General features: G+C 33.3%; 1 protein-coding gene, 1 long non-coding RNA gene and 2 pseudogenes across 5 annotated transcripts; 3 read left to right on the top strand and 1 right to left on the bottom strand.

The window, feature by feature from the left end:
* Positions 1-9,862: 9,862 nt before the first annotated feature.
* LOC123220244 (NAC domain-containing protein 82-like) lies at positions 9,863-14,440 on the top strand. Of its 3 annotated transcripts, XR_006503009.1 has the most exons (7): positions 9,863-10,025; positions 10,403-10,897; positions 11,025-11,302; positions 11,579-11,652; positions 11,794-12,265; positions 12,747-13,680; positions 13,900-14,440. XR_006503009.1 is itself a non-coding variant. In XM_044642337.1 (6 exons), the coding sequence occupies exons 2-6, from the start codon at positions 10,741-10,743 to the stop codon at positions 13,593-13,595; spliced, it is 1,830 nt and encodes a 609-aa protein (XP_044498272.1). In that variant the 5' UTR covers positions 9,863-10,025; positions 10,403-10,740; the 3' UTR covers positions 13,596-13,747. The 3 variants fall into 3 exon arrangements, 1 of the variants encoding a protein (XP_044498272.1); XM_044642337.1 differs by lacking the exon at positions 13,900-14,440 and having other exon boundaries at positions 12,747-13,747; XR_006503010.1 differs by lacking the exon at positions 11,579-11,652 and having other exon boundaries at positions 11,903-12,265.
* On the bottom strand, positions 13,598-16,009 carry LOC123220255. Of its 2 annotated transcripts, XR_006503012.1 has the most exons (3): positions 15,609-15,832; positions 15,206-15,298; positions 13,598-14,282 (listed from the first exon to the last, which is right to left on the bottom strand). It is a non-coding gene; the product is annotated as an uncharacterized LOC123220255 (long non-coding RNA). The 2 variants fall into 2 exon arrangements; XR_006503011.1 differs by lacking the exon at positions 13,598-14,282 and having other exon boundaries at positions 15,039-15,298; positions 15,609-16,009.
* A 207-nt stretch (positions 16,010-16,216) lies between these two features.
* LOC123218152 lies at positions 16,217-19,942 on the top strand (annotated as a pseudogene).
* LOC123218075 lies at positions 17,273-21,648 on the top strand (annotated as a pseudogene).
* The last annotated feature ends 405 nt before the right edge of the window (positions 21,649-22,053 follow it).

Raw genomic sequence — 22,053 nt, 5'->3', positions numbered from 1 at the left:
GTTTTCAAATTTAAGATTTATTTTTTAATTTTTGTATCCAATTTTATATATGTTTTTTTGAAATTCTTACCAACTTTATCATGGTAATAATTTTTTTTTTACAAAATATTTCTCAAAAAAAAAATATAAGGACCCAAATAGTCAATTAAAAATCTCTAATGAGACATGACACTTTCGGGCAGGGGTTCTTTCTTGTGTATAGTGAAATGTAATGTCTAAGATTAAATCTACATAGACACAAACACAAACACAGTTGCAATTGTTTGAGATGACTTGTTTTGGATATTTGTTACGATTACCAGATATGAGATTTAGCGGAGTGTAGGTACACTCATTCATGTTGCAATAATTGTATCAGGGATTAGGGAGAAGTAAGTTTTGGCTTAGGATTAATAAGGTTGACGTGAGATTCAACCCATTCGAGTATGCACTTATGACCAAACTACCATTCAATTAGATCAATGCTATTTTATCATATATTTCACGAGATTTTAGAGATAAAATTTGAAAGACCTATTTTCAGGGATGTTAGAAAGTGCAATATCATGATTTAGAGCTAATTTTAGGGGATGATGATATTAGAGTTGTTAAAATAGCCCTGTTGTAGTGACTTCATATGATGTTACTAGGGAATGACAAACGAAATAAAGTATCTGTAGAGTATTTCCAGTCAGTTAATCACTTGGATGATTTCAATTCCTACCTATAAGGTGATCCGGTGTGGGATGTGACATGCGAGTAAATGTCCTAGGATCTACTCTGGTTAAATAACAAATATGTATAAATATGATATCTACGAGTTCTCATTCACATTTTAAGTAAATGTATTTTTGTTAATTATATATATTGATTGCTAGGGGAAAAAATATTCATTGAATTTAAACATTAATGTTTACATTGTAGTTGCACCTATATAATTAGGTGGACTTGGTTGCTATTGATGCATCTCCATAAATATTCAAGTGTCATACGAGATATATTCCCTAGATAGAGTTATATAAGAATTATATTCACTAGTGATAAGGTATGTAATTGTTAATTAATTAATTTATTGATTAATACAAATATGTTACTTTCCCACTCTAATCGTCACTGATTATTGACATTGTTGCCTATATGGGTATGTTAGGTCCCTAGTCATTCTTATCCTCCTTGACATCTTCCCTGCCAAGAGATGAAGCTTCTCCAACTATACTGTTTATGGACATTCAGGCCCATAGTCTTGAGACACTTGTCAATGTTCAAACCTTTATTACAAAGCATACTACATGCCCAGTTATTGAGACCTTAGCCACTGAGACCATATATCTTCATGGCATTCAGGCCCCTGCTACTGACTACATCACCTGTTCTATCCTTTTTAGATGTTGTATTAGCTCGCTATGGCAATATGATATTGGGCGAGATTTTTAGTTTGTAGGACTAGATGTTTGTCTTACGAAAGGAAATGTCTTTTCAGATGTCTTGATTGGAGGATCAAATATGTAGTTTGAAGAACATCGTGATGCATTCATAGCCGAATACAGTAGATCAGGTGACAAAGCCACATTTTATTTATTTTTTTTGTAAATTTTATTTACTCGTTTGTTTAACATGCATATTAACTTCATACAAGACACTTGCGATGGTGTTGGGAGACCCTCACTCGTTGGTCCCACAATTCCAACACCTTTCCCACTTAAGATTTGTAATTATTTGTTGTTATGATATTTTATATAAAATGTCATTAAATAATTTATTATTAATATTTGTACATAGAACTAGCCATGAAAGAGTATCAGTTGAAAGTTTTCCACGTACACTTTCCCCGATCGTAGAGGTCAAGTAGATTGTTGCTATTCAATTAGTTGAATACAATTAAATATTATTATTAATATTTAAATTGTTTATTTTCATATTTCTAAGTTGAACGATTGTAATTAATTGTTGACCTCCCCAATACGAGTAAAGGGATCATTGATATTAGTTCACAGGGGAATGAGGTACTCGATGTTATGTTACAAAGAGATCATGATGAGGTATATCCATAATTAAATGTATATTTACTTCTATATATTGATCATTGATAATATTAAATTACTTCTTCAGTTCATCCTAGGGGTATAGATGGTTAACTTGACAATAATGAAGGATTCTCTCGCCAAACCTTCTCTTTTGTATATCGAGAAGGTAATATTAATCCTTTTCATCATGTTTGTTAATTAAGATAAATTATTGAATTAACAATTTTTGTATTTTTTCAATTGGTGTGGATCACTCACAGTAGGGGAATAAGGTACTCGTATGTATTTTGTATACAAATCTAATAAAACCAAGGGTAAAACATTAGATTCAGACCATTTCCTCCTTAGTTATAGTCCACGAGGAAGCATTCCTCAAATGGTACATTGAAGTTGCAACATCAGATGACCATGACGTATATTGCATAGAAGACACACGATTGTCAAGATATTTCAATAGTTGACCGACAATGTAAATGGTATATACAATTGATTTTGTTTAAATGTTTTATATATTCATGAAAAACTTAAAACATAAAACAATTTATGTTTTATATCTATTTCAGCATGTAGATTCCTTCTTGGCACTACTACGTTGACATCTGCATGAGCAGCTAGCCATTTATCCCACAAAGTTGGAGAGTGAGGCATATCGACATGACATATAAGAGTTAGAGAACCACCTTACTAGGTGAGTATGAATGGTCGGAGCTCTTCATGAAGATAGTAGAGGTGAATTGCACACTCGATTTGTTTTACAAACCATAAAGGGATGTCGATAAGGTATTTTTATACGTGTGTTTGCATTATAATTTACTTATATACAACATGTGTATCTATTATAATTTCTCAATGTTTCCAGGTTTTCATCTCTATAAACTTTGACTGTGTCTACTGGGTCATAAGGGGTTTTAAATTTGCATGACTGATCAATCATCATATATGATTCCTAAACAAATTATACAAGCAGTAACCATGATGAGCTTGAGCAATAAATGCGAACTTACACCACATTTAACTTGACATTACTAAAAGGCACGAATTTTTGGACAATCGTAGGGTGTACACCATAAGATGATCACTTGGCATTACGTTGAGATGAGGGTGTCCACTCGCAGGGCGATGGTTTTGGTAACTGTAGTATTTTTATGTTACAATATATATAGTGCATGACGCTTTTGCAGAGCTCGAATTTCCCCCGCGAGTCTTCCACCTTGGTGTATAGGTATTTGGTCTTATAGTGTATATTTTTATTTATCATTGATTACTCATATGAGTTTATAGTTGTTATGTAGATATTTCATTTTAGAGTTACTCATATGATTTTAAAGTTGGTATGTGTTTGATTTTATGTTTTTTCAGTTTTATTGCTACTTACTTGATAAAGTATGAATCAGAATTCAAATAATACATAAAATGTAATAACTGATTAAATGAAATTAATATATGTCTAGAACATAAATAATATTGATATAATGTTCAATAGATTACATTTCATTTCAATGAGTACATAAATAAAATATTAATCAAATTAAATATATTACATCTTATCTCAATAAGTACATAAATCAAACATTAATCAAACTAAATAAATTACATCTCATTTTAACAAATACATAAATCAAACATTAATCAAACTAAATAGAAGGTTGAGAATGTGAAGATCTTTTTCCTTTATCTTTTTTAAATGAACCTAATGGCATAGAACTTGGAACTGTTGTTGGGCTCTTGTAGTTTATTCGTACATCCCTATTTGATTACAACAACTAAAAACCTTCAATATAACAATTTCACCCTGTGAAAAACGTTGATTTCTATTTAAAGGATGACCTGATTGACAATGATTGAGAACATGTGGCAAGATAACTTTTTCTTTAGTGACAGATAACCATTCTAAATGGATCTCGGGTGGATTGACAACTTTCGCATACATTGTATGATAGTATTCAGTGGTGTAGAAAGGATGACTCTATACATAGACATTGGTAAGCCTTATATGCCTTGTGACAATAATGACATATTTACATAGAATATGTGAAAGTTGAAACTTCATGCATGTAACACTCTTCTCTAGATACATATCTCTGATAGGAATATATTAAAAGAGACATACACAACTAGATTATTTGAAAACTTTAATACATGATCATAAGTATAAAGCGTGCAAAAAGGTGATGTAATAAAAACACTTTATAAGTCAAACCCATAAAATAATAGCTATATGAAAGCCTCTGTTATAACATAACTAAATCAATGTAGTTGAAAATACTAATAATAATAACAAACATATGACTGTTAATACTAAGGTGACATAAATGTCTCTCTCCTCGTTAGACTGCTAGATCCCTATCTACTCCATTACTTACCTTTACCTATAAAACATACAAAAAAAATGTGAGTAAAACTCAATAAGTGGAAACCTTTCGAGATCTATGATTGTTAAACTATCTAGCAGTAAAACTAGTGTTCCGTTTGTAAGTTAACTATTGTCACACTATGACACATTGATGTCTTAACATAGGTTATCCACAAAAACTATGGTGACCCAAACTGAAATCAACATATCTGATGCCCTGGTGAAATCAAAATCTTTGATAGCTACTTCTTCTCTTACCGCATAAATTGATTGAAACTATTGACTAACCATCTAAAGATGACTTCTATCTTTGGTACATATATAGTGCATCCCACTGATCACGCGAGGAATATCTAAAAGTCGCATTCTTATCATGCACACTTGAACTATACTAGATGGCTATGCACCTTGATATCGAGTGCATGATACATCTCATGGGTATTCAATATATCGCTCTCACAAACATTGTCACTTACATACATAGCTAATGACTATCTAGTTATATGACAGTAGCCTTAAGGTTGCTAACTTTTTGACTCAGATTTTATTTGATTTGAGTTTGTGTCATTGTCCATATAGTTGGACACCTCATTTATATCTTTCTTGAATTTTTTATCCTCTATTAGCTCATTGCTTATTTTATATAACTCTCACCCCTTTATGCACATAACTTAGGGGTATAATTTTCTTTTGACTTTCTCTAAAGGTACATGATCGTGTGCTTCTCAACCTATGACTACGTGCCTCCTAAACCATATACACAAACATGTGACATTCAATACACAGTCGTGTATAAAGCAGATGCACATAAGGAGTTTACTTAGACATATTTTTGTGTACTTGGATCCACGTGTATAAACCATGTGTCCTCTGGTGCATGTCGCCCATTTTTGCAGAGTCATACACGGGCATGTGTCTTATACCACATAACCGTGCATTTCTCCCCTCAAAACGAAAGTGAGATCCTCAAGTTTTCAAAATTCTAGAATAACACATGAATGCGTATAAGGCTATACATAGTTGTGTATCACAATTTGGAAATCACACCCTCGGTTTCTATGCCTTTCTGATTACGATCTTGATGATACACACATAGACTTACATAACAGTAGTCTCTAAGCATCCTAGACATATTATTTTCACTATTCTTTTAACCATAACACACATACACAAAATCTCATGACATTAAATCTAAAGACAACATCTTTCAAACCAAAACATATATTCATCATACCGGTTTAGAAATTAAGCATGCTTATAACTTGTTCTATTCACGATCATATCTAAATCATCTTTGATTGTGTATTTAACAAAAAAAGGCATCGTAAAAATCGTGATCAAGCAAGGGAAACCATTCCACTTACTTGGATTCTGTCAACAAAGTCTCATTTGCATGACAATTACGATTTTGATGATCAGCAATGGCTCCTCAAGCAACCACAAACTCCTCTCTCACATTCTCTCATTTTTTGGCGGTGGAAAGCAAAATGAATGTGAGAAAATTAGGGTTGATCGCGTTTTATTTTTTTATCTCCAGAATGTGAATCCTAGGCATGTATGAATCATACACGGTCGTGTGTCTAGTTATACAATTAAAACAACTTTTTGTTTTGTCGCTATTATAATCTGATCCACTTGTTAACTACTGTTGACCATACATGACCATGTATACCTCCATACACGGGTGTGTACCCCTGAATTCATTAATCATCATATTTAAAAACTAAGAAAGATTGAAATTCCTTTGGGCTTACCTGTGGGTGCTACGATACATTTACAAACTATTTAATGAAAGTCTACAATGCCAATCAATTTGCCATTACTTATAACTTGATACTGAATATTTGTAATTGAACAAACCTCTAAGCACGCAACCTTCAACACATGGTGGCCAAACTACTCTTTTGTTCATGGTGTAACATAGTGAAGGCATTCATCTATAATATTAAAAAACATTAGCACATTTGTTAATAAATAAACATAAGAGTAAAAAGTCATAGTCAATTATATCATTAGAATTAATGTCATACATACTTGCATGGTTTCTCCCTTTGTAAAACCATTACTGCAATGTGCCCCGAAGAACTTGGCTAGCATCATGATGACAACACTCGTGCGTGTCTGACGAGGGCATTTAATGACTCTACAATGTTAGTTGTCATTATGTTATACCTGTGACATGAAAAATGTGTCTTGCTCTATCGATGAAACCTCACCTCATGTAAGTAATCCTCCGTTTGAATATGTACGTCATCAATAGGTCTTATCATAGTCTCAAAATCAGCCTTTGTATATGTCTTCACTGTTTTCCAGTATAAACATGCAACTTGTGAGTTTATAAATAATATGAGCACTTCGTTATCAAGATTTATAATTTTTTTCAAATTTATAAACATGTTATCTATGAGATGCATTTATACTTCGATCGCATGTTACAAAAAAGGTTATAGTAACAATATCCATGGTGTATATTTGAAAAGACCTCAACCATTACAAAAAATATAGCATGATATTGATATGAGATTATTACCGACTTTGATATTTCATAGATGCAATATTTAAAACTTTGTCGAAAACCAATACCACGTTGATTATCTTATGTTTTTTTTTCCACACCGAAAGCTATTGGATAGATTTAATTATTACCATTCAAGGTCATGGTGAGAAATAAATGACCCAGATATCGACCTTTTAAGAAAGTAGTGTCAATGCAAATAATTGGTCGAAGATATTGTTTAAATGTATGGATGGAACAATCTAATATCATGAAAAAATACTAAAAGTGATGCTCCTCGTCTGTTTTTATATGTGTCATGGTTCTCAGATTAGCACGTTTTAAATTATAATAATAATCTGGTAAATGTATAACTGAGTCTTTTGATGAGCCTTTCAATGAATATAATGCTCAATTTGTCACCCGTCAAGCTTGTAAATATGATATTTCACTTTTATACCTATAGACGATGTCAATAATGATCTCTTTAGACCGATAAATACAATCAATCAACACAAACTTTGACTTCATTGATTGATCTAAAGCTGAGCTTCAACTTGTCTATGATGTGGTTTTATCTGATCTATTAAACATGTGTGTGTGGGATTCATTTTACGGATTTAAAATTCTTGACTGAGTTTTACTTTTCTTCTTGTTAGAAACCATTTGAATTTCTCATCAAAGCACTTAATCTTCCATCTTACCATGTTTGACTTGATCATTTTGTATTAGAATCCTTTCTCTAAGGCAAATTGAGTCATTGCATCTTTCAAGTGATTTTTATCATTAAATATGTCACCAAGTTTTGTAATATTCTCCTTTCACACCGATCTTGCACTGCTTGAAATTGTTGAAGACTATTGAGGAAAATAAAGTAGCCACTTAAATGGATCAGTGGAGATATTATCAAAAAATGGTCTAGAATAATTCTCGTCACTTAAAATATAATCTTCAAGCTTGAAACTATTTATATCACAACTAACAGGTGACGTATCCCTGAAGTCTGGCTCATCAAAAGGAACATCATTCATCTCGTTCCCATCAAAGTCACCCAAATCTAAAACCCTCTCTTTGTCTTAACAAACCCATTCTACAATGATATAAAATACATCATTATGAAAATCAATCAAGTCTTCCCTGTCGGATTCCTTTTTCACTTCTTTATCATTGTTGCCACTTATTTCTTCTTCTCCTTGTCCTTGGATCATGATACATATAACAAAAACTAGAATACATTGATGGAAGTATAATGACATGTTAATAAAACCCTTTACATCTTCATTATTTTTTATTTTCATAAGGGAGTTGAGCTTGATGCTTTTCGGTTTCATGCATAGTTGAATGTAGTTTTGAATCGAATTGGTACCACACTCTTCATTCAACAGTTGGATAAATCTCTCAACTATTGTCCCAGATGAAATTTCAACTAATTTTATTGAAATCTCTAATATATTTCATTGTATTCTGATCACACTGGATCAATTCTCCTTCGAGATGAACATCAACATAATCAGTTATTTCAATTATCAATTATACAATGAACAATTTTGGTAAAAAAATAAACATTTATCATAAAAAATCCACATTAAACATTTACTAATATCAAAATGACCTCTATATTTTCTTGTAATTTTTTAACTCCTTCATATATGATCGAATATCAACATGCCTCTTTAATTTTTTTACATTTTATTTAACACCCCTATACATTATCTGAAACCGAAATGTTTGTTTCATATATTAGTTACTATCCAATTGCGTATATATTTTTGTAATATTTCTTTAATCCTTTAATATATTATAAAATATCAAATTGTCTCATATATATTTATAACATATATGAACTTGATATTATTATAATATCAAAATGTCCTCTCATTTTATTTATCTCATATATTTATTTAACATTTCATTTAACACTCTTATATATTATATCAAAATGTCGCTATATTTTTCTAACTTTTTTTAACATCCTAATATATTATCAAATATTTAAACGCTCCTTTTATATAATATATGAACTTAATTTAAGAAATAAAATTAAGTTTTGGGTTAAGATTCGTATGAATACTTTATTCTCACAAATTCAAAAATATAAATTTTCTTCTTTTCGAATGAATCTACAATATTAAATATTCAGTAAAAATAAATGTGAGACTGAGAGTTTGTATTATGTGAGAAAAGTATGAGAGTGAGAGTTTATATAAAAATGATGGAGAGTAGTATTGACATTTCAAAAAATTTTTAAGGCATTTTTACATGAGATTTTGAAAATGGGGCATTTTTGCTTAATATAGGGTAGAATGAGACATTTAATTTAATTTTCCTTAGAAAACTATAATTTAATTAATTTTATTAAATGATATATATTTTTAAAATTGAATAATTTAAAAAGATTTAAACTATGACAGTCGAATCATGTATCATATTGTATATCAAAAATCTAATTTTTCATATCATATATTGTGTATCGTATTATATGATACATATTTTATAAAATAAAACAATAAAATATTAATAAAATAATGAAAAATTATAATTGATATGTCATTATTTGAGAAATATCATAAACACCCTTAACATTTTAAAAATTTTCATATACATCTTTACTATACTATCATTTTTTCAAAAAAATATATCAATTTATATCAGTAATATGTTTTGTATTGTATTATATACTTATTGTATCATATTAATTTGATATACTTTAGGATATATATTATTTTTCATCTGTATCTTATCGTATCGTAAGATATATATCATATATCATATAATACTGATAACTATAGTTTAAACCGTATCCTAATTTAGATCAAATTGTGTATTTTCAGTTTAGTTTGGTTTGATTTGATTTGGTTTAATTTGAAATTTTTAAACATTTTTTTTTAATTTTAGTTTGAAAAAAAAACTCTTAAACTATACTGAATCAAACCATGCATACCCTTATTTGTAGCCAATGTATGTATACCTATTATTATAAATGTATATATATAGTTGTATTTTTTGGGGCATCCTCTAAGGGGCAATATAAAATAATCCATCCAAATGGCCATAATACCCTAGCGAAGTTATTTTCTTTTCCACGTTTCTTCCGCTTTTTCACTCTCATTCTTTCTCGTCACGCTTGCTTGCTTGCTTCTCAACACTATTCTTTCCCAGCGCTCTCTTTCTCTCGGTAAGATTTTCCTTCAAAATTTCTCCATTTCGTCATATGTCCTTTTGTTTTTTAGGGTTATGTTGGTTTGATTTGGCTTCTGTTATTAGATTTTAGCTTTCCGCGTTTTAATTTCATTGGGTTTCATTTGTGATTTGTTAGGGTTTTGAAATTTTTCTTAGGATTTATTAATTATTTGATTTCAATATCTGGGTTTGAATTAATTTTGAAAATATGTTTGTTGTTTTAGAAAGGCATCAAATTTATGGATTATTAACTTTTATCTATCTAGCTTTGTTTTATTTTTGAGAATTATTGGATATATGTATCTGTTGAGTTTGTTTCTTTTTTTTTAATTTTTTTTTTTCAGATTGTGAATCTAACAATGTTTAAAACAGGATTTGCTTTGCACACCAGATGTCTTTTGATCCCTGCAAGAAAGATACATTTTTTCTACTTTCTGATTTTGGATTTTTGAGCCGGGAGAGGCTGTGGTGTTCATGGAATTTCTTATTTCGACACTGGACTTGAAAAATTTTCCTGTTGAATTAGTTCCATGTAGTTTGTTATTTGGTCTTTGCAAATAGGCTATTTGATATATAATTTTTTTTGGGTAATCAATTTGTTACCTCAGAATTAAGAGATTAAGTACAAGATTTACATATTTACTTCATTCACAACTTGTGAGCAACTATTGGAAGTTGTTGTATAGTGGGACGCCCTTTTGAATTTTCCTATGGGGAAAAAATCACTGCCTCCAGGATTTCGATTTCATCCTACAGACATTGAATTGGTAAAGTATTATTTGAAGAGGAAAGTAATGGGTAGGAAATTCCCTGTTGATGCTATTGCAGAGGTTGACATATACAAGTACGCACCTTGGGATCTACCTGGTAAATTTTTTTTTTATATATGTAAGCTATTTATTTTTCAATTACATTGTTAAGTGTGCATAATTTTGAGTGAGATTATATTTACTGATTTCACATTCTTGTTTTTTTCTGTTTTATTATTTTTCAGCAAGATCTAGTTTGAGAAGTGGGGACTTAAAATGGTATTTCTTTTGCCCACGGGAAAAGAAATATGCTAATGGGGCTAGAATGAATCGTGCTACTGAGTTTGGGTATTGGAAGACTACAGGAAAGGATAGGCCTGTTCAGTACAATAATGATACAGTGGGACTGATAAAGACTTTGGTTTTCCACCGAGGTAAAGCTCCAAAAGGCGACCGAACAGATTGGGTTATGCATGAGTATAGAATTGAGGAAAATGATCTGGCAGACAGAGGTGTTGAACAGGTAATGCTTGATTCTGAATTTTTTTTAATTGCTTAAAATATTTGCACTTATATATTTAGGGTTGCTTTGTAATCCAGTAGATTGTTGAAGTAATTTTTTGGTTATCACCACTCATTAAGGCCTCATGGTATTTCTGATGCTGCATAGTGTTTTGGTGAACTTCATACTTGAAGTATTGTTTATTCATATTATTTCTGTTAATCAGCTATCTATAGGCATGTTGTCATTTTATGAAGTTGTGAATTCTTTTGATTGTGGTGTTTTGTTGTTTGTTAGCTAGCATTGCTGGACTTAGGTTTTACAATGATGTCTTTTCTGCCCTTCAGAGGAAGCAAGACATATACCCTTTTGTAGGGCCCTCGCTTCTTCTTAAATAAGAATTGACATTTTTCTGAACCTCTTCAAATTGGTACCATAATGAGTTTATTTCTTTTAGAGATTATTGTTAATTTATGTTTTGCTGACTTCTACCTTGGTTTTCTAATGTGCAGTAATCTTATACACATTTTGTGTGTGTTCTTTTTCTTTTATCGCAACATACAAAACCTCCGTTTGAGGGATTTCTTGTTGCTGGACTCTAATTGGTTCCTGTGTTATCAGGATGCTTATGTGCTTTGTATAGTTTTCCAGAAGGCCGGCCTTGGCCCAAGAAATGGTGCTCAATATGGAGCACCATTTAAAGAAGAAGATTGGGATGATGATGAGGATGTCGATTGTATGGAAGCAGTATCTGCAGGTGTCCATTCAATTCCAGTGCCTAACCTAATCAATCCTGTAGCTGCTAGCTCATCATGTCTTTCAGATGCTATCCCTCCAGTTAGCATTATGCCTTCACCTACTACTGAAAATAATGGTGTAGCTAGTGAGTTTGCTCTTGTTTTGCATAAGGATGATATTGACTCAATGTTAGCTTACTTCACAGAAGATAGTGCTTTGGTTTCAAATGAAAACGGTCAAAACAAGGTGTGTAAACTCCTCTACCATTTTAATTACGTGTATTCAAATGAATGCTGTTGAAAATATGTGTTATTTCAGTCACTGCTTATAATATTGTTGCCAATTTGACAGCTAAGCTGGTTAGACATCTAATTCTTCTATGTAATCATATATATTTATTTATAATCCACTAAAATGCTTGTACTTTTTGTTTCCTTTTCCTAGTTTTTCTTTTCTCAGAAGATCTACCCTGTTCTATTTCTATATTTTCCGCATCCTTATAATATTGGCGTTGAGGTATTTTTGTATGGACATGAAGAAAGATACTACTCAGAACTCATGTATACTTGTGAGGTTATGTTTATTGGACTCCAGAACCATAGGTTAATTGTATTGTAATGCTTCCTATTTTCATTTCTCTTAATTTCTAAGCTGCTATTTTTACATGTGTCTTAATTTTGGAGGTGTTAACATTGCATTAATATGAGATTTATTAATGGGTTTGCAGATTCTTGGTCACCAGCATAATGATAGTGTTGAAGCTTTGCCTCATTCAGATGGCATTGATATCTACAATGACTTGGGAGACTTTGGTAGGCTTAGTGAAGGTGCAGGGGATTTCTCCTTCAGTTTAAATGATTGCGATTATCCAAATCAAATCCTGGTTGATAATGCTCTATTTCTCGAGTTGCATGATCTTGATGCACCATTGAATGGGCCTGCTGAAAGTAGGGCATCTGAATTCAATTACACTGATGAGTTGTACTCTAACCAGCACTGTCATAATGATGCTGAACAATATTCCCTCAAATTTAATCCTGGGTTTAGTCAGTTTCCTTCCACATACTGTCACACTGCTGAGCAATCATCCGTTACAGTAAATCCTGGGTTAAGTCAGCATCCTTCCAAACACTGTTACAATACTGAGCAATCATTGCTCACAGTAAATCCTGGGTTGATTCAGTACCCTTCCATGCACTGTTACAATGCCGAGCAATCTTTGACCACAGTAAATCCTTGTTTAAATCAGTGCCCTTCCATGCACTATTACAATGCCTGGCGATCTTTGCCCACAATCAATCCTGGGTTAATTCAGTGCCCTTCCATTGCCTGTTACAATGCCAAGCAATCTTTGCCCACAGTAAATCCTGGGTTAATTCAGACTCCTATGCACTGTTGCAATGGCGAGCAATCTTTGCCCACAATAAATCCTGGGTTAATTCAGAGTCCTTCCATGCACTGTTACAATGCTGAGCAATCATCCCTCATGATAAATCCTGGGTTAAGTCAGTGTCCTTGCATGCTGACGGAGCAGTACAGAGCTGAGGACCTATTGGCTGCATTTCTGAATAGCTAATATGAGGTGGATCATATTATACTTTGATAAATCTCTGATTGTCAGAACAGATATCATTGATGGGTTCCATTAAACAAGACACTGGGTATGCTGATTTATGTATTCTATTGAACCTAGTTTTTCTATGCGTATTAAATTGACTGTTTATTGCACCTTGAAGGATCAACTGCTGTCTTGGTTTACTACTTGGTCTGTTCTTATGAAGAATGGACTCTTTTGTTTTGCCTTTGTCTTTGTTTTAAATTGTGCTTTAGGGTTTGCATGCTCATGTTCTTTTGTCATTGCTTGTTTTATTTTATACCAGGAGAACAATGTAGCTTCCCTAAGCTTGTCTGTCTTGCTTCAGCTGCAAAGTACCTGGCTCCTCTTCATGGAGCAAAAGATCTAAATGCTCTGTTGTGTGCTTATGGTCCTCCTCCATTGTTGTCAAGGCTGAGGTGACTTGGTGGAGTTGTGTGTGCACCAACGATGCTTTGTCAAATAAGTTGGAGGGTTTTCCATATGTGGATACAACCTACTCAAGAGGTGGCCAGGAATGGGATCATCTATTTGCAGCAGCATGTGAAGCCTTGACCCCTTCAAATTTATGCATATATACACAATATTTTAGATAGTAGAGTGTGTAATTAATTTGAATAAGAATGTAGAATCAGTATCAGTTTCAAAGAATAGGATGCGCATCATGATCTGCATTAAGGATGATTGTCAGCGGTAATCATTCTATGTGGCAGACCACGTGTGTGGCATCTTAATAAAACATACTAAACATGATAAAAATAAGAAACAAAAATGATATCCTATTATTTAAAGAAGTAATATTGAAGTCGTAAGTCATTTTTATTGAAGTTTATGTTATCTGTCATTGGTTGCCTGCTTGTATTAGATGCAAACCGGGAGTCACAAACACAGATTGTCTTCGTATTTTCTTCATTCTGTTGTCATTTCTTCTTTTCATATTTGTTCTGCAAAGGTTTCTGATTTTAGCTGTCTTGCATTTGATGGCTAGGTTGAGAATGATTACGTAATATAGTTGTGTTTGTCCTAGTCTTGTTGCCATTCTGTTTTACTTTTTCTTCCTTCGTGTGTGTAATCCTACTCCATGGAAATCCTTCATCCTTTGCTTGTTTATTTTTTGCATACACCGTTTCTCATTCAGTGTGCAAGCATTTGATTCTTTAACTAATATTGATGTCTTGCCCATCAAGATTAAATTCATAGTTTCCCTAAAATACCTCTATGGAAAGCTGAATGGCAAGTTCCTTGGATGTTCATTATCATATTTTTATAGCTTAAAAGTTCCAAGTACCCCTTTTATGGATAGAGCTACTCTATCATAAACAAATGTTATTAACCTCTTTGAAACATCAGAAAACATCAGCAAGACCTCTAGGACTCCAGACTTTCGGCCACTCTTCATGCGGCTTTGTTTTAGAAATCGTAGTCGAGGGAAAAAAGGTTTTTGATTACTTATTTGTAAAACTAGTGAAAAGGAGGAAATGAAAGAAACAAATAAATGAAATTGTAATTGATGCTAACACAAGCCCATCTTGAATTTATACAATTATGTTATATCGAAGCTGACTCACTAGAAATGTGCGGAAGCCACATACCTTGGCAATGGAGATTGGAGTTTATCATACCAGTACTCAGCCTCTTTTCTCGTCTCCTTCATTCTCTCTTCCACTTTCCACTGGTGCCAATTCCTGCAAATTTTACGGAATCAATTAATTCCCTCTTATAATCAAACACATAAGGGTAAATGATATATGATAATGTAATAATAGAGTCAAAATCTCAATTTTTGAATTTTGGTTGACCCAAGTTGATTGCAAGATGAACAACTGAAACACACTGATGTGTTGTCTGCCAAAGGCATAATTAATCTAGAATATGCGTACAATTTTAATATCAAAAGATCTGCCTTATATTATGAATATCAGATGCGAATTGAAAAATTAAAAAAAATAGACATAGCAGAGGGGAAGAGAGACTAATTAATATCTTCGCTCTTACCTCCGTATACACATTCTTGGCTTCCCCCATGCTTCTCGTTTTCACGGCTTCCTCTGGCGTATCGAATCTGATGAATACTGAGCGTTCTGGGCTTAGTTTTTATGGAAGATTTACGATCAATCCTGCTGACAACCGATGATCCTTCCATTATTTGTGGCAGGGCAGCTAGCTGTAGGACTGAACGTAAGTGAGCCTTCATTTATTTTCCAAGTTTAATATTTTCCAGGGCTTAAGGCTTAAGCTAGTCTAGTGAACCACGCTACGCAAGTTAACGTAGCAGAATCTCCACATCCCGTGGACTTTGATGGGGAAACGTGGACGGTTGATCTGATGGATGCACATGCACGTGATGAGTCACTAGAGGAATTTAATGTCAAATTGTTTTTGGTTGGCTTCGGACTAGAGCCATGGGCTCATAATTGTTGTGTCCTTTAGACCCATTATTATGCATCCAAAAAAACAAACTCCTGTTATTGGGTTGGGTTCCAAAGTTGGGTTAATGGGATAATTGAAACCTTTGTCTGTCCAACTATTTCACTCAATGAAAACAAACAGATAATATTCCTCAATCAAATGACATGGTAGTCCAGCTCACACTCTCTACCAAAATGCCTGTACTCTTTATTACACCAATCAATTATAACAAATCAACTAAATTTATGGAGATGGAAAAACTAACCAGAAGTCTTTGATTGATGGATTTTTTTTTAAAATAAGATCAGACGGCCATTTTATAATAAATATTGACAATAAAAGTAATAACATTATGTTACATGTTTTTATTATAATTATTAAAAAAGACAAAAAGAATTATTAGCAAGATTATAGTATGTTCTTTCCAAAGTATCAACCAACCCAAAAATTAAATAAAAAAGAAGACAAGTTCCTCATTATCATCAATAATAAAATAAAACAAACTAACTTAACTGAATTACCCTCCAAAGCCCATCCCCAATTCCTAAGAAAAAGCAACCACCAACGCATTTTCATCAAATTCTATTTCGCTCAATTCAGGCCAACACCAATGCTCATCGCTCTCTAACCTTCACTCACTCCTGAACACAATGGACAGCTCCACTCGCCGTCGCTCTCTCGCTCTAAAGTCCCATCGGAGATCTTGGTGTTGTTCCTTCGCCGTCCTGTCTGCAAGCCCCGAAAACTTCAAAACTAGCTACCCCACGTTTCCAAACCCGCTCCCAACTTGGTGTTGGCCCATTATGCATCCCCGCAGAGCTCGAGGCTGGACCTAAATCTCGTCAACAGGATAGATCGGCGTCGGATCTTGTCGCCGGGTCAAGTCTCACCCATAGACTCGGACCCATAGACTCGGACCCGACAGTTGAGTCAGGGCCGGAACTCGGACCAAGTCTAAACCAATCTCTGGCCGCCTTTATAACAGTTCCTAGATTGAGATCTAGCTCATTCCGGGCTCCGAACAAGGGCAAATGCTCCAACTCGTTGGGTTCGGGAGACGGGGATTTGTTTGATGTAAGGCTAAAATTGAAGGGGAGACATGGTGGGTGTTTGATTTTGGAGATGAACTCAGGGGTTTTGTGCGTGAATTCGGAGTTTTTGTGGTTTAATTGAGGAGTTTAACAAGACGAACGGTAGAGATGATATAAATAAAAATAATGGGGTACGGTTTGAAAAGAAGAGAAATGTTTGTAGGATTGAAGTGCCTGATGTGTAGAATTTGGAGGTGTTTAGGCAAGCAATTGAACTCATGTTTGAGGAAAATGAGAATCTCACTAAGAGGTTATTGATGATTGGGTTTCACAGATGTATTGATATACTTGAGGTTGGTTTTTTTTTTTTTAATTACTTTTATTATCTTTGTGTTTGTTGTTTTTGTGTTTTTGTTGCAAATTTTGTTTCATGGACAAGTTTAGTTATGTGGTTTTGTTTTGGATTTTTGACGTTTTGCTTTGTGAGGAAAAAATTGTGCATTTTGCTAATTTATGGTTGTATAGAAGCATTTTAGGGGGAGAAGTTTTGTGTTAGGGGTCATGATTCTGTTTGTCTATAATGTTATAAGTCTTAACATTCTATGTTATAACTAGTTTTACGCAGTGCACCATCAGTTATGTGTGTTTTTATAAGTCTAAGGATGATCTTGGTACCATTATTTATCAGTACATATTTGTGTTGCATTCTATGAATACAATTGCATTCCTGAGGAGCCAAGTGCTACATCTGATACCAGCTGACATTTAAGCACTTTGGACTAAAAAATGATTTAGACCAGATAAATGGCAACTCAATCATCAAAGTCATGTAAATCTTGTGTGTGTTGTACTATGAAAAACTCTTAAGATAGTAGTAGATAATTTATTTTCTTGTAATGTCATCACTTATAAAGTGTTTGATTATGTGGATTTTCGCTGAAAGTTTTGCAGTTTATCACAAATTTTTGGATTTCCTTAATAGATGTTGAACGACATCCTAACATTTATCTCTCTTTTATCAATTATTTGATTATATGATGATACATAATGTGTTGCATTCTCATTATCATTCCATATGTGAACTAAAAAATTACCTATATAACTTTCGTTTAGACAATACAAATTTTATTAGCTAACAAAAGTCTGATTCACTTATAAACCTTTTGGATGGATTAAAGTCATACCATGTTTGATTAATTGTTGTATATGTGTTAGTAGCTAAAGGTTTTTTAATTGGTTTATGATAAAAACCTAGTCCTTATTCAATAAGAACAGAAAATAAAACACAATAAAATAAAACCATTTTATTAATTAAAGGGTTACAAATATAATCTAAACAATTCCAAGAGTTTAGAGCCTTTTATTATCTGATTGTTTCAGACGCTGTAAAACCTTCCACAATCAACCAAAGTTAGCTACCTAAATAATAAAACTCTAATATTTTTTTCTTTTCCTACATTGAAACCTAAGTGTCATTTTTATAATAAAAGCTATCCTATAAATTAAAGACAAGTCTTACAATCCAAACATTACCCTCCCCCTCCATTGAAGCTCAAGTGTCATTTTTAAAGTAATTTTTTTCTTTCTTTTTTTCCCTTCCGTTTTCATCTCCGCATTTTTTAAAATTGTTTTTAGTTAACTTTTTAACCACGGTAACAAAGTACCCCCTTTTCCCACTTTTTCTACAATTTTCATCCCGCTACTTGCTTTTCATTTTCCTGTACTGCCAATCTGCCACAGCTCTCACCTTTTTAAGTTTGCTTTAAAATTTTTTCTCTCTCCTCATTCACCTACAATTTCTCAACTTCATCTTTCCGTTTTAGCCAGCCTTCTCCATTGTCGTCTTTCCATTTTCTTCTCCTTCTTCTTCTTCTGTTTTTTCTTTTTGCCACTTTTTTGGCATGCGCTCATCAACTCATTTTTTTTTCGATGATGATTCAAGACTATACCGAGACCATTTTCTGGCGATTCTTCACAATTTTTTATTGTCGTTGTCGTGCCAATTTGTCTTTCCGTTATTGATTTGCCTTTTACCATCATCATCTTGAACTGATTTTACTCCAACGGTACGTTCCAGCAACGATCCTCCTTCAACCAAAGACTGTTCAACTTCCTCATCCATTTCCGATCATTTCCTTTCTCGAAATCACAGTAGAAACCCATATTTAATAGTTTTTGATAGGAATCTAACACTTTCAATAAGAACAAAAAAAAATAAAGCACAAAGAACACCGTCAAATAAAACCATTTTATTAATTGGAGGGTTAGAAAGATAGTTTGGACAATTAAAAAAGTCAAACACCTCCAATTTTTCAGCCGTTTGAAGAGTCGAAAACCTCTCACAATCAGCCAAAATTAGTTATCTCAATAACAAAATCTTAATATTTTTTTCTTTTTCTCTATTGAAACTTAAGTGTTTTTTTGTTTATAATAAAAACTACCCTATGGGATGAAGACAAATGTCCAACCCTAATAGTTTATCATTGGAATTTAATGAATGATATCTGAACATGGTAGAAGTATTGGGCTGCGGGATAATTTTTGCCCCAGATGTTTTATAGTTGCATCTTCAAGTTTTAAAATGGGTGGTGCATTGTGCAACTTGGTCTGGTTAATTTTCAAATTAAGATGCGGGAACTTTTGGTTGGTGGAATTGAATAGTGGTTAGAGTTAAATTAAGATTGGAAATGAATCAGGTAGGAACAAATTAAGATCGGAATTGATTCCTACGAATATATTCTATTGAGAATCCCACATTGGTTGGGAAATAAGTAGGGTGTGAGTATACAAGTGTGGGGGAAAATCTCACCAGTTGGGTTGACTTTTGGGGTGGGAAAGGCCCAGTCACACTTGTGTAGGCCCAACATATTCTAAAGCATTTAAATTTTATTTCTTATGGACACAATTGAATGCAACCATTAGAGGAGAAAAAAAAGTTGGATGCCATCTCTTCATAACTTTTGGCTTTCTCATGGCATGAGGATCCTTCAATATCCATGTATAAACATTTAAGTGTTGAGCAAAATAATATGATTGTTATAGAAAGTGTAAACAGTGTAGTTACATAAACTGTTTCTATATTTTTGAAAGAAAAAGTTATGTTTCTTGCAATTTATAATAAATAATTAATATTGTCTCACAAGTAGATGCTCCTTCTAGACTTGATCCTACCATCTGTTCCATTTTCTTTTCTAGTTCAGTTTTCTAATAATTCAGTTCTGTGTTTCGGTTTTTGTTTGAGAATTGATTAGGTTTTCAACCTTAAGAACCTGAATATAGGCATTACACCAAATGTTGTTTGCTGCAAACTTGTATGCACAGTATGGTGTTAGTAAAATCAAATCCTGGGATGTAATTCTAGAAAGCTCAGATTTGATAAGTGTACATTCTGATTATGGAAAGTGATATCTTATATGGGGTTCTGTTTTTGAGTAGCTAGCTTATGCTTGAATAGTTCCTTTCACACTTGATGATATAAAAGAGCATCGAACCACAATAAAGATGCATGAGAAGAAACAGTATGCCCTCACCTTTTTTGATGTTATTTCCCTAGAATTGGAATGCAGACGAATCTTTAATAAGAGTTAAAAATTGAAACTTCTTGACTTTTTTCAAACATTACGGTAGATCTTTGAATCGTGAACTATTGTTTCTTTTCCTATATTCTTTATTTTTTTGGTAATAAATAGAATACTAATAACATCTTTTTAAAAATTCTGCTTTGTGTCAGCTGGCATCATGTTTACTAAAGGTGTTTTGTCTTGTCTAAAATACCTTGAGGCTGTTCCTTGGACCGAGGAAGAAGAGGAAAAAAGGAGCCTCTTTACTAGGTTCAAGTTTGATGAGATGCTAACTAGAGACATTTTGGCTAGATTATACTTGCATGACTCTGGAGACTCCCAACAAAATTTAGCCTGACAGCTTGTTTGTTCTATCACAACATGCTCTGCTGCTAATGTTAGAAATGATCTGAAGTCGTAGGTCAAGGGTCTCCTGTGTAGAAGCTCTGTTTACGAGAAAGACCAAGCTGACCACAAGGAAGCTTTCTATGTTGTTTGTCAGTCTTGTCTGGGCTTGCAAGTGGAACCTATTTGATGAGGCCAGCGACACTTAACCCCCGGAGAAAATGGCAGAAGAAGAGAGGAATAAGCCTTGATTGAACGTATCTCTAGGCAGGTTGATAACATCAATTGGCTATTAGAAATCCTGGTTGATCGGCAGATGGGAGAAGAATTTGTCAATTTGTGGGTAGATCAAAAGCAACTACTTAAAATGCATGAGAATGCATCTCCAACGATTAGGTATAAACTCAGCTGGGTTTCAGCAAATTTGTTTATTGCAATAGGGACACGGAAACTGCATTGCCAATGGGAAGCAAGATCGGCGCTTTGAAGCATGGTTTGGCCCTATGCTATCAGACTTTGCTTGGCTGCAGAGATGCAAAAAAGGGCTGGAAATGAAGACCTTAGAGGAAGCAATGCGTTAGGTACTCCTTACACTGCCACTGAATTACATGAAATGAATCCTTATAATTAAGCTATGATCCCACAATCACCATCCTATTTGCTCAATTACAGCCCCTTAATTTCCTCTAATTAATTGTAATCTTCTAAACTAGGAAAGTATGATTTGTACAGCTCATTACGGTATATTTCAACACTCCCCCTCAAGTTGGTGCATAAATGTCGCGCATGCCCAACTTGTCTACAAAATTTGAGAATACTCGGTTTGAGACTGCTTTGGTAAGTATATCAGCCAATTGATCTTCTGATCGAATCTCGGGCAATTCCACAATCTTTTCATCCAGCTTTTCTTTAATGAAAAATCTATCCACTTCGACATGCTTTGTACGATCATGTTGTACTGGATTATGAGCAATATCACACGCTGCTTTATTATCACAAAATAGTTGGATAGGTTGGTTAGTTGAATAACCCAAATCCTGCAAGAGGAGTCTTAACCATAACGTCTCACAAATTCCAAGTGCCATACTTTTGAAT

This window comes from Mangifera indica, chromosome 1 (genome assembly GCF_011075055.1).
Source record: "Mangifera indica cultivar Alphonso chromosome 1, CATAS_Mindica_2.1, whole genome shotgun sequence".
NCBI lineage: Eukaryota > Viridiplantae > Streptophyta > Magnoliopsida > Sapindales > Anacardiaceae > Mangifera > Mangifera indica.
Note: the sequence above shows the minus strand (reverse complement) of the source record. Positions and strands in the feature narration are given on the sequence as shown.

Excerpts from the sequence above, each read along its gene's own strand:
- LOC123220244 (XM_044642337.1), top strand. The coding sequence starts at position 10,741 with ATGGGGAAAAAATCACTGCCTCCAGGATTTCGATTTCATCCTACAGAC. Across the intron at positions 10,898-11,024 it reads CGCACCTTGGGATCTACCTG|CAAGATCTAGTTTGAGAAGT; the intron begins GTAAATTTTTTT and ends ATTATTTTTCAG. Across the intron at positions 12,266-12,746 it reads ATGAAAACGGTCAAAACAAG|ATTCTTGGTCACCAGCATAA; the intron begins GTGTGTAAACTC and ends ATGGGTTTGCAG.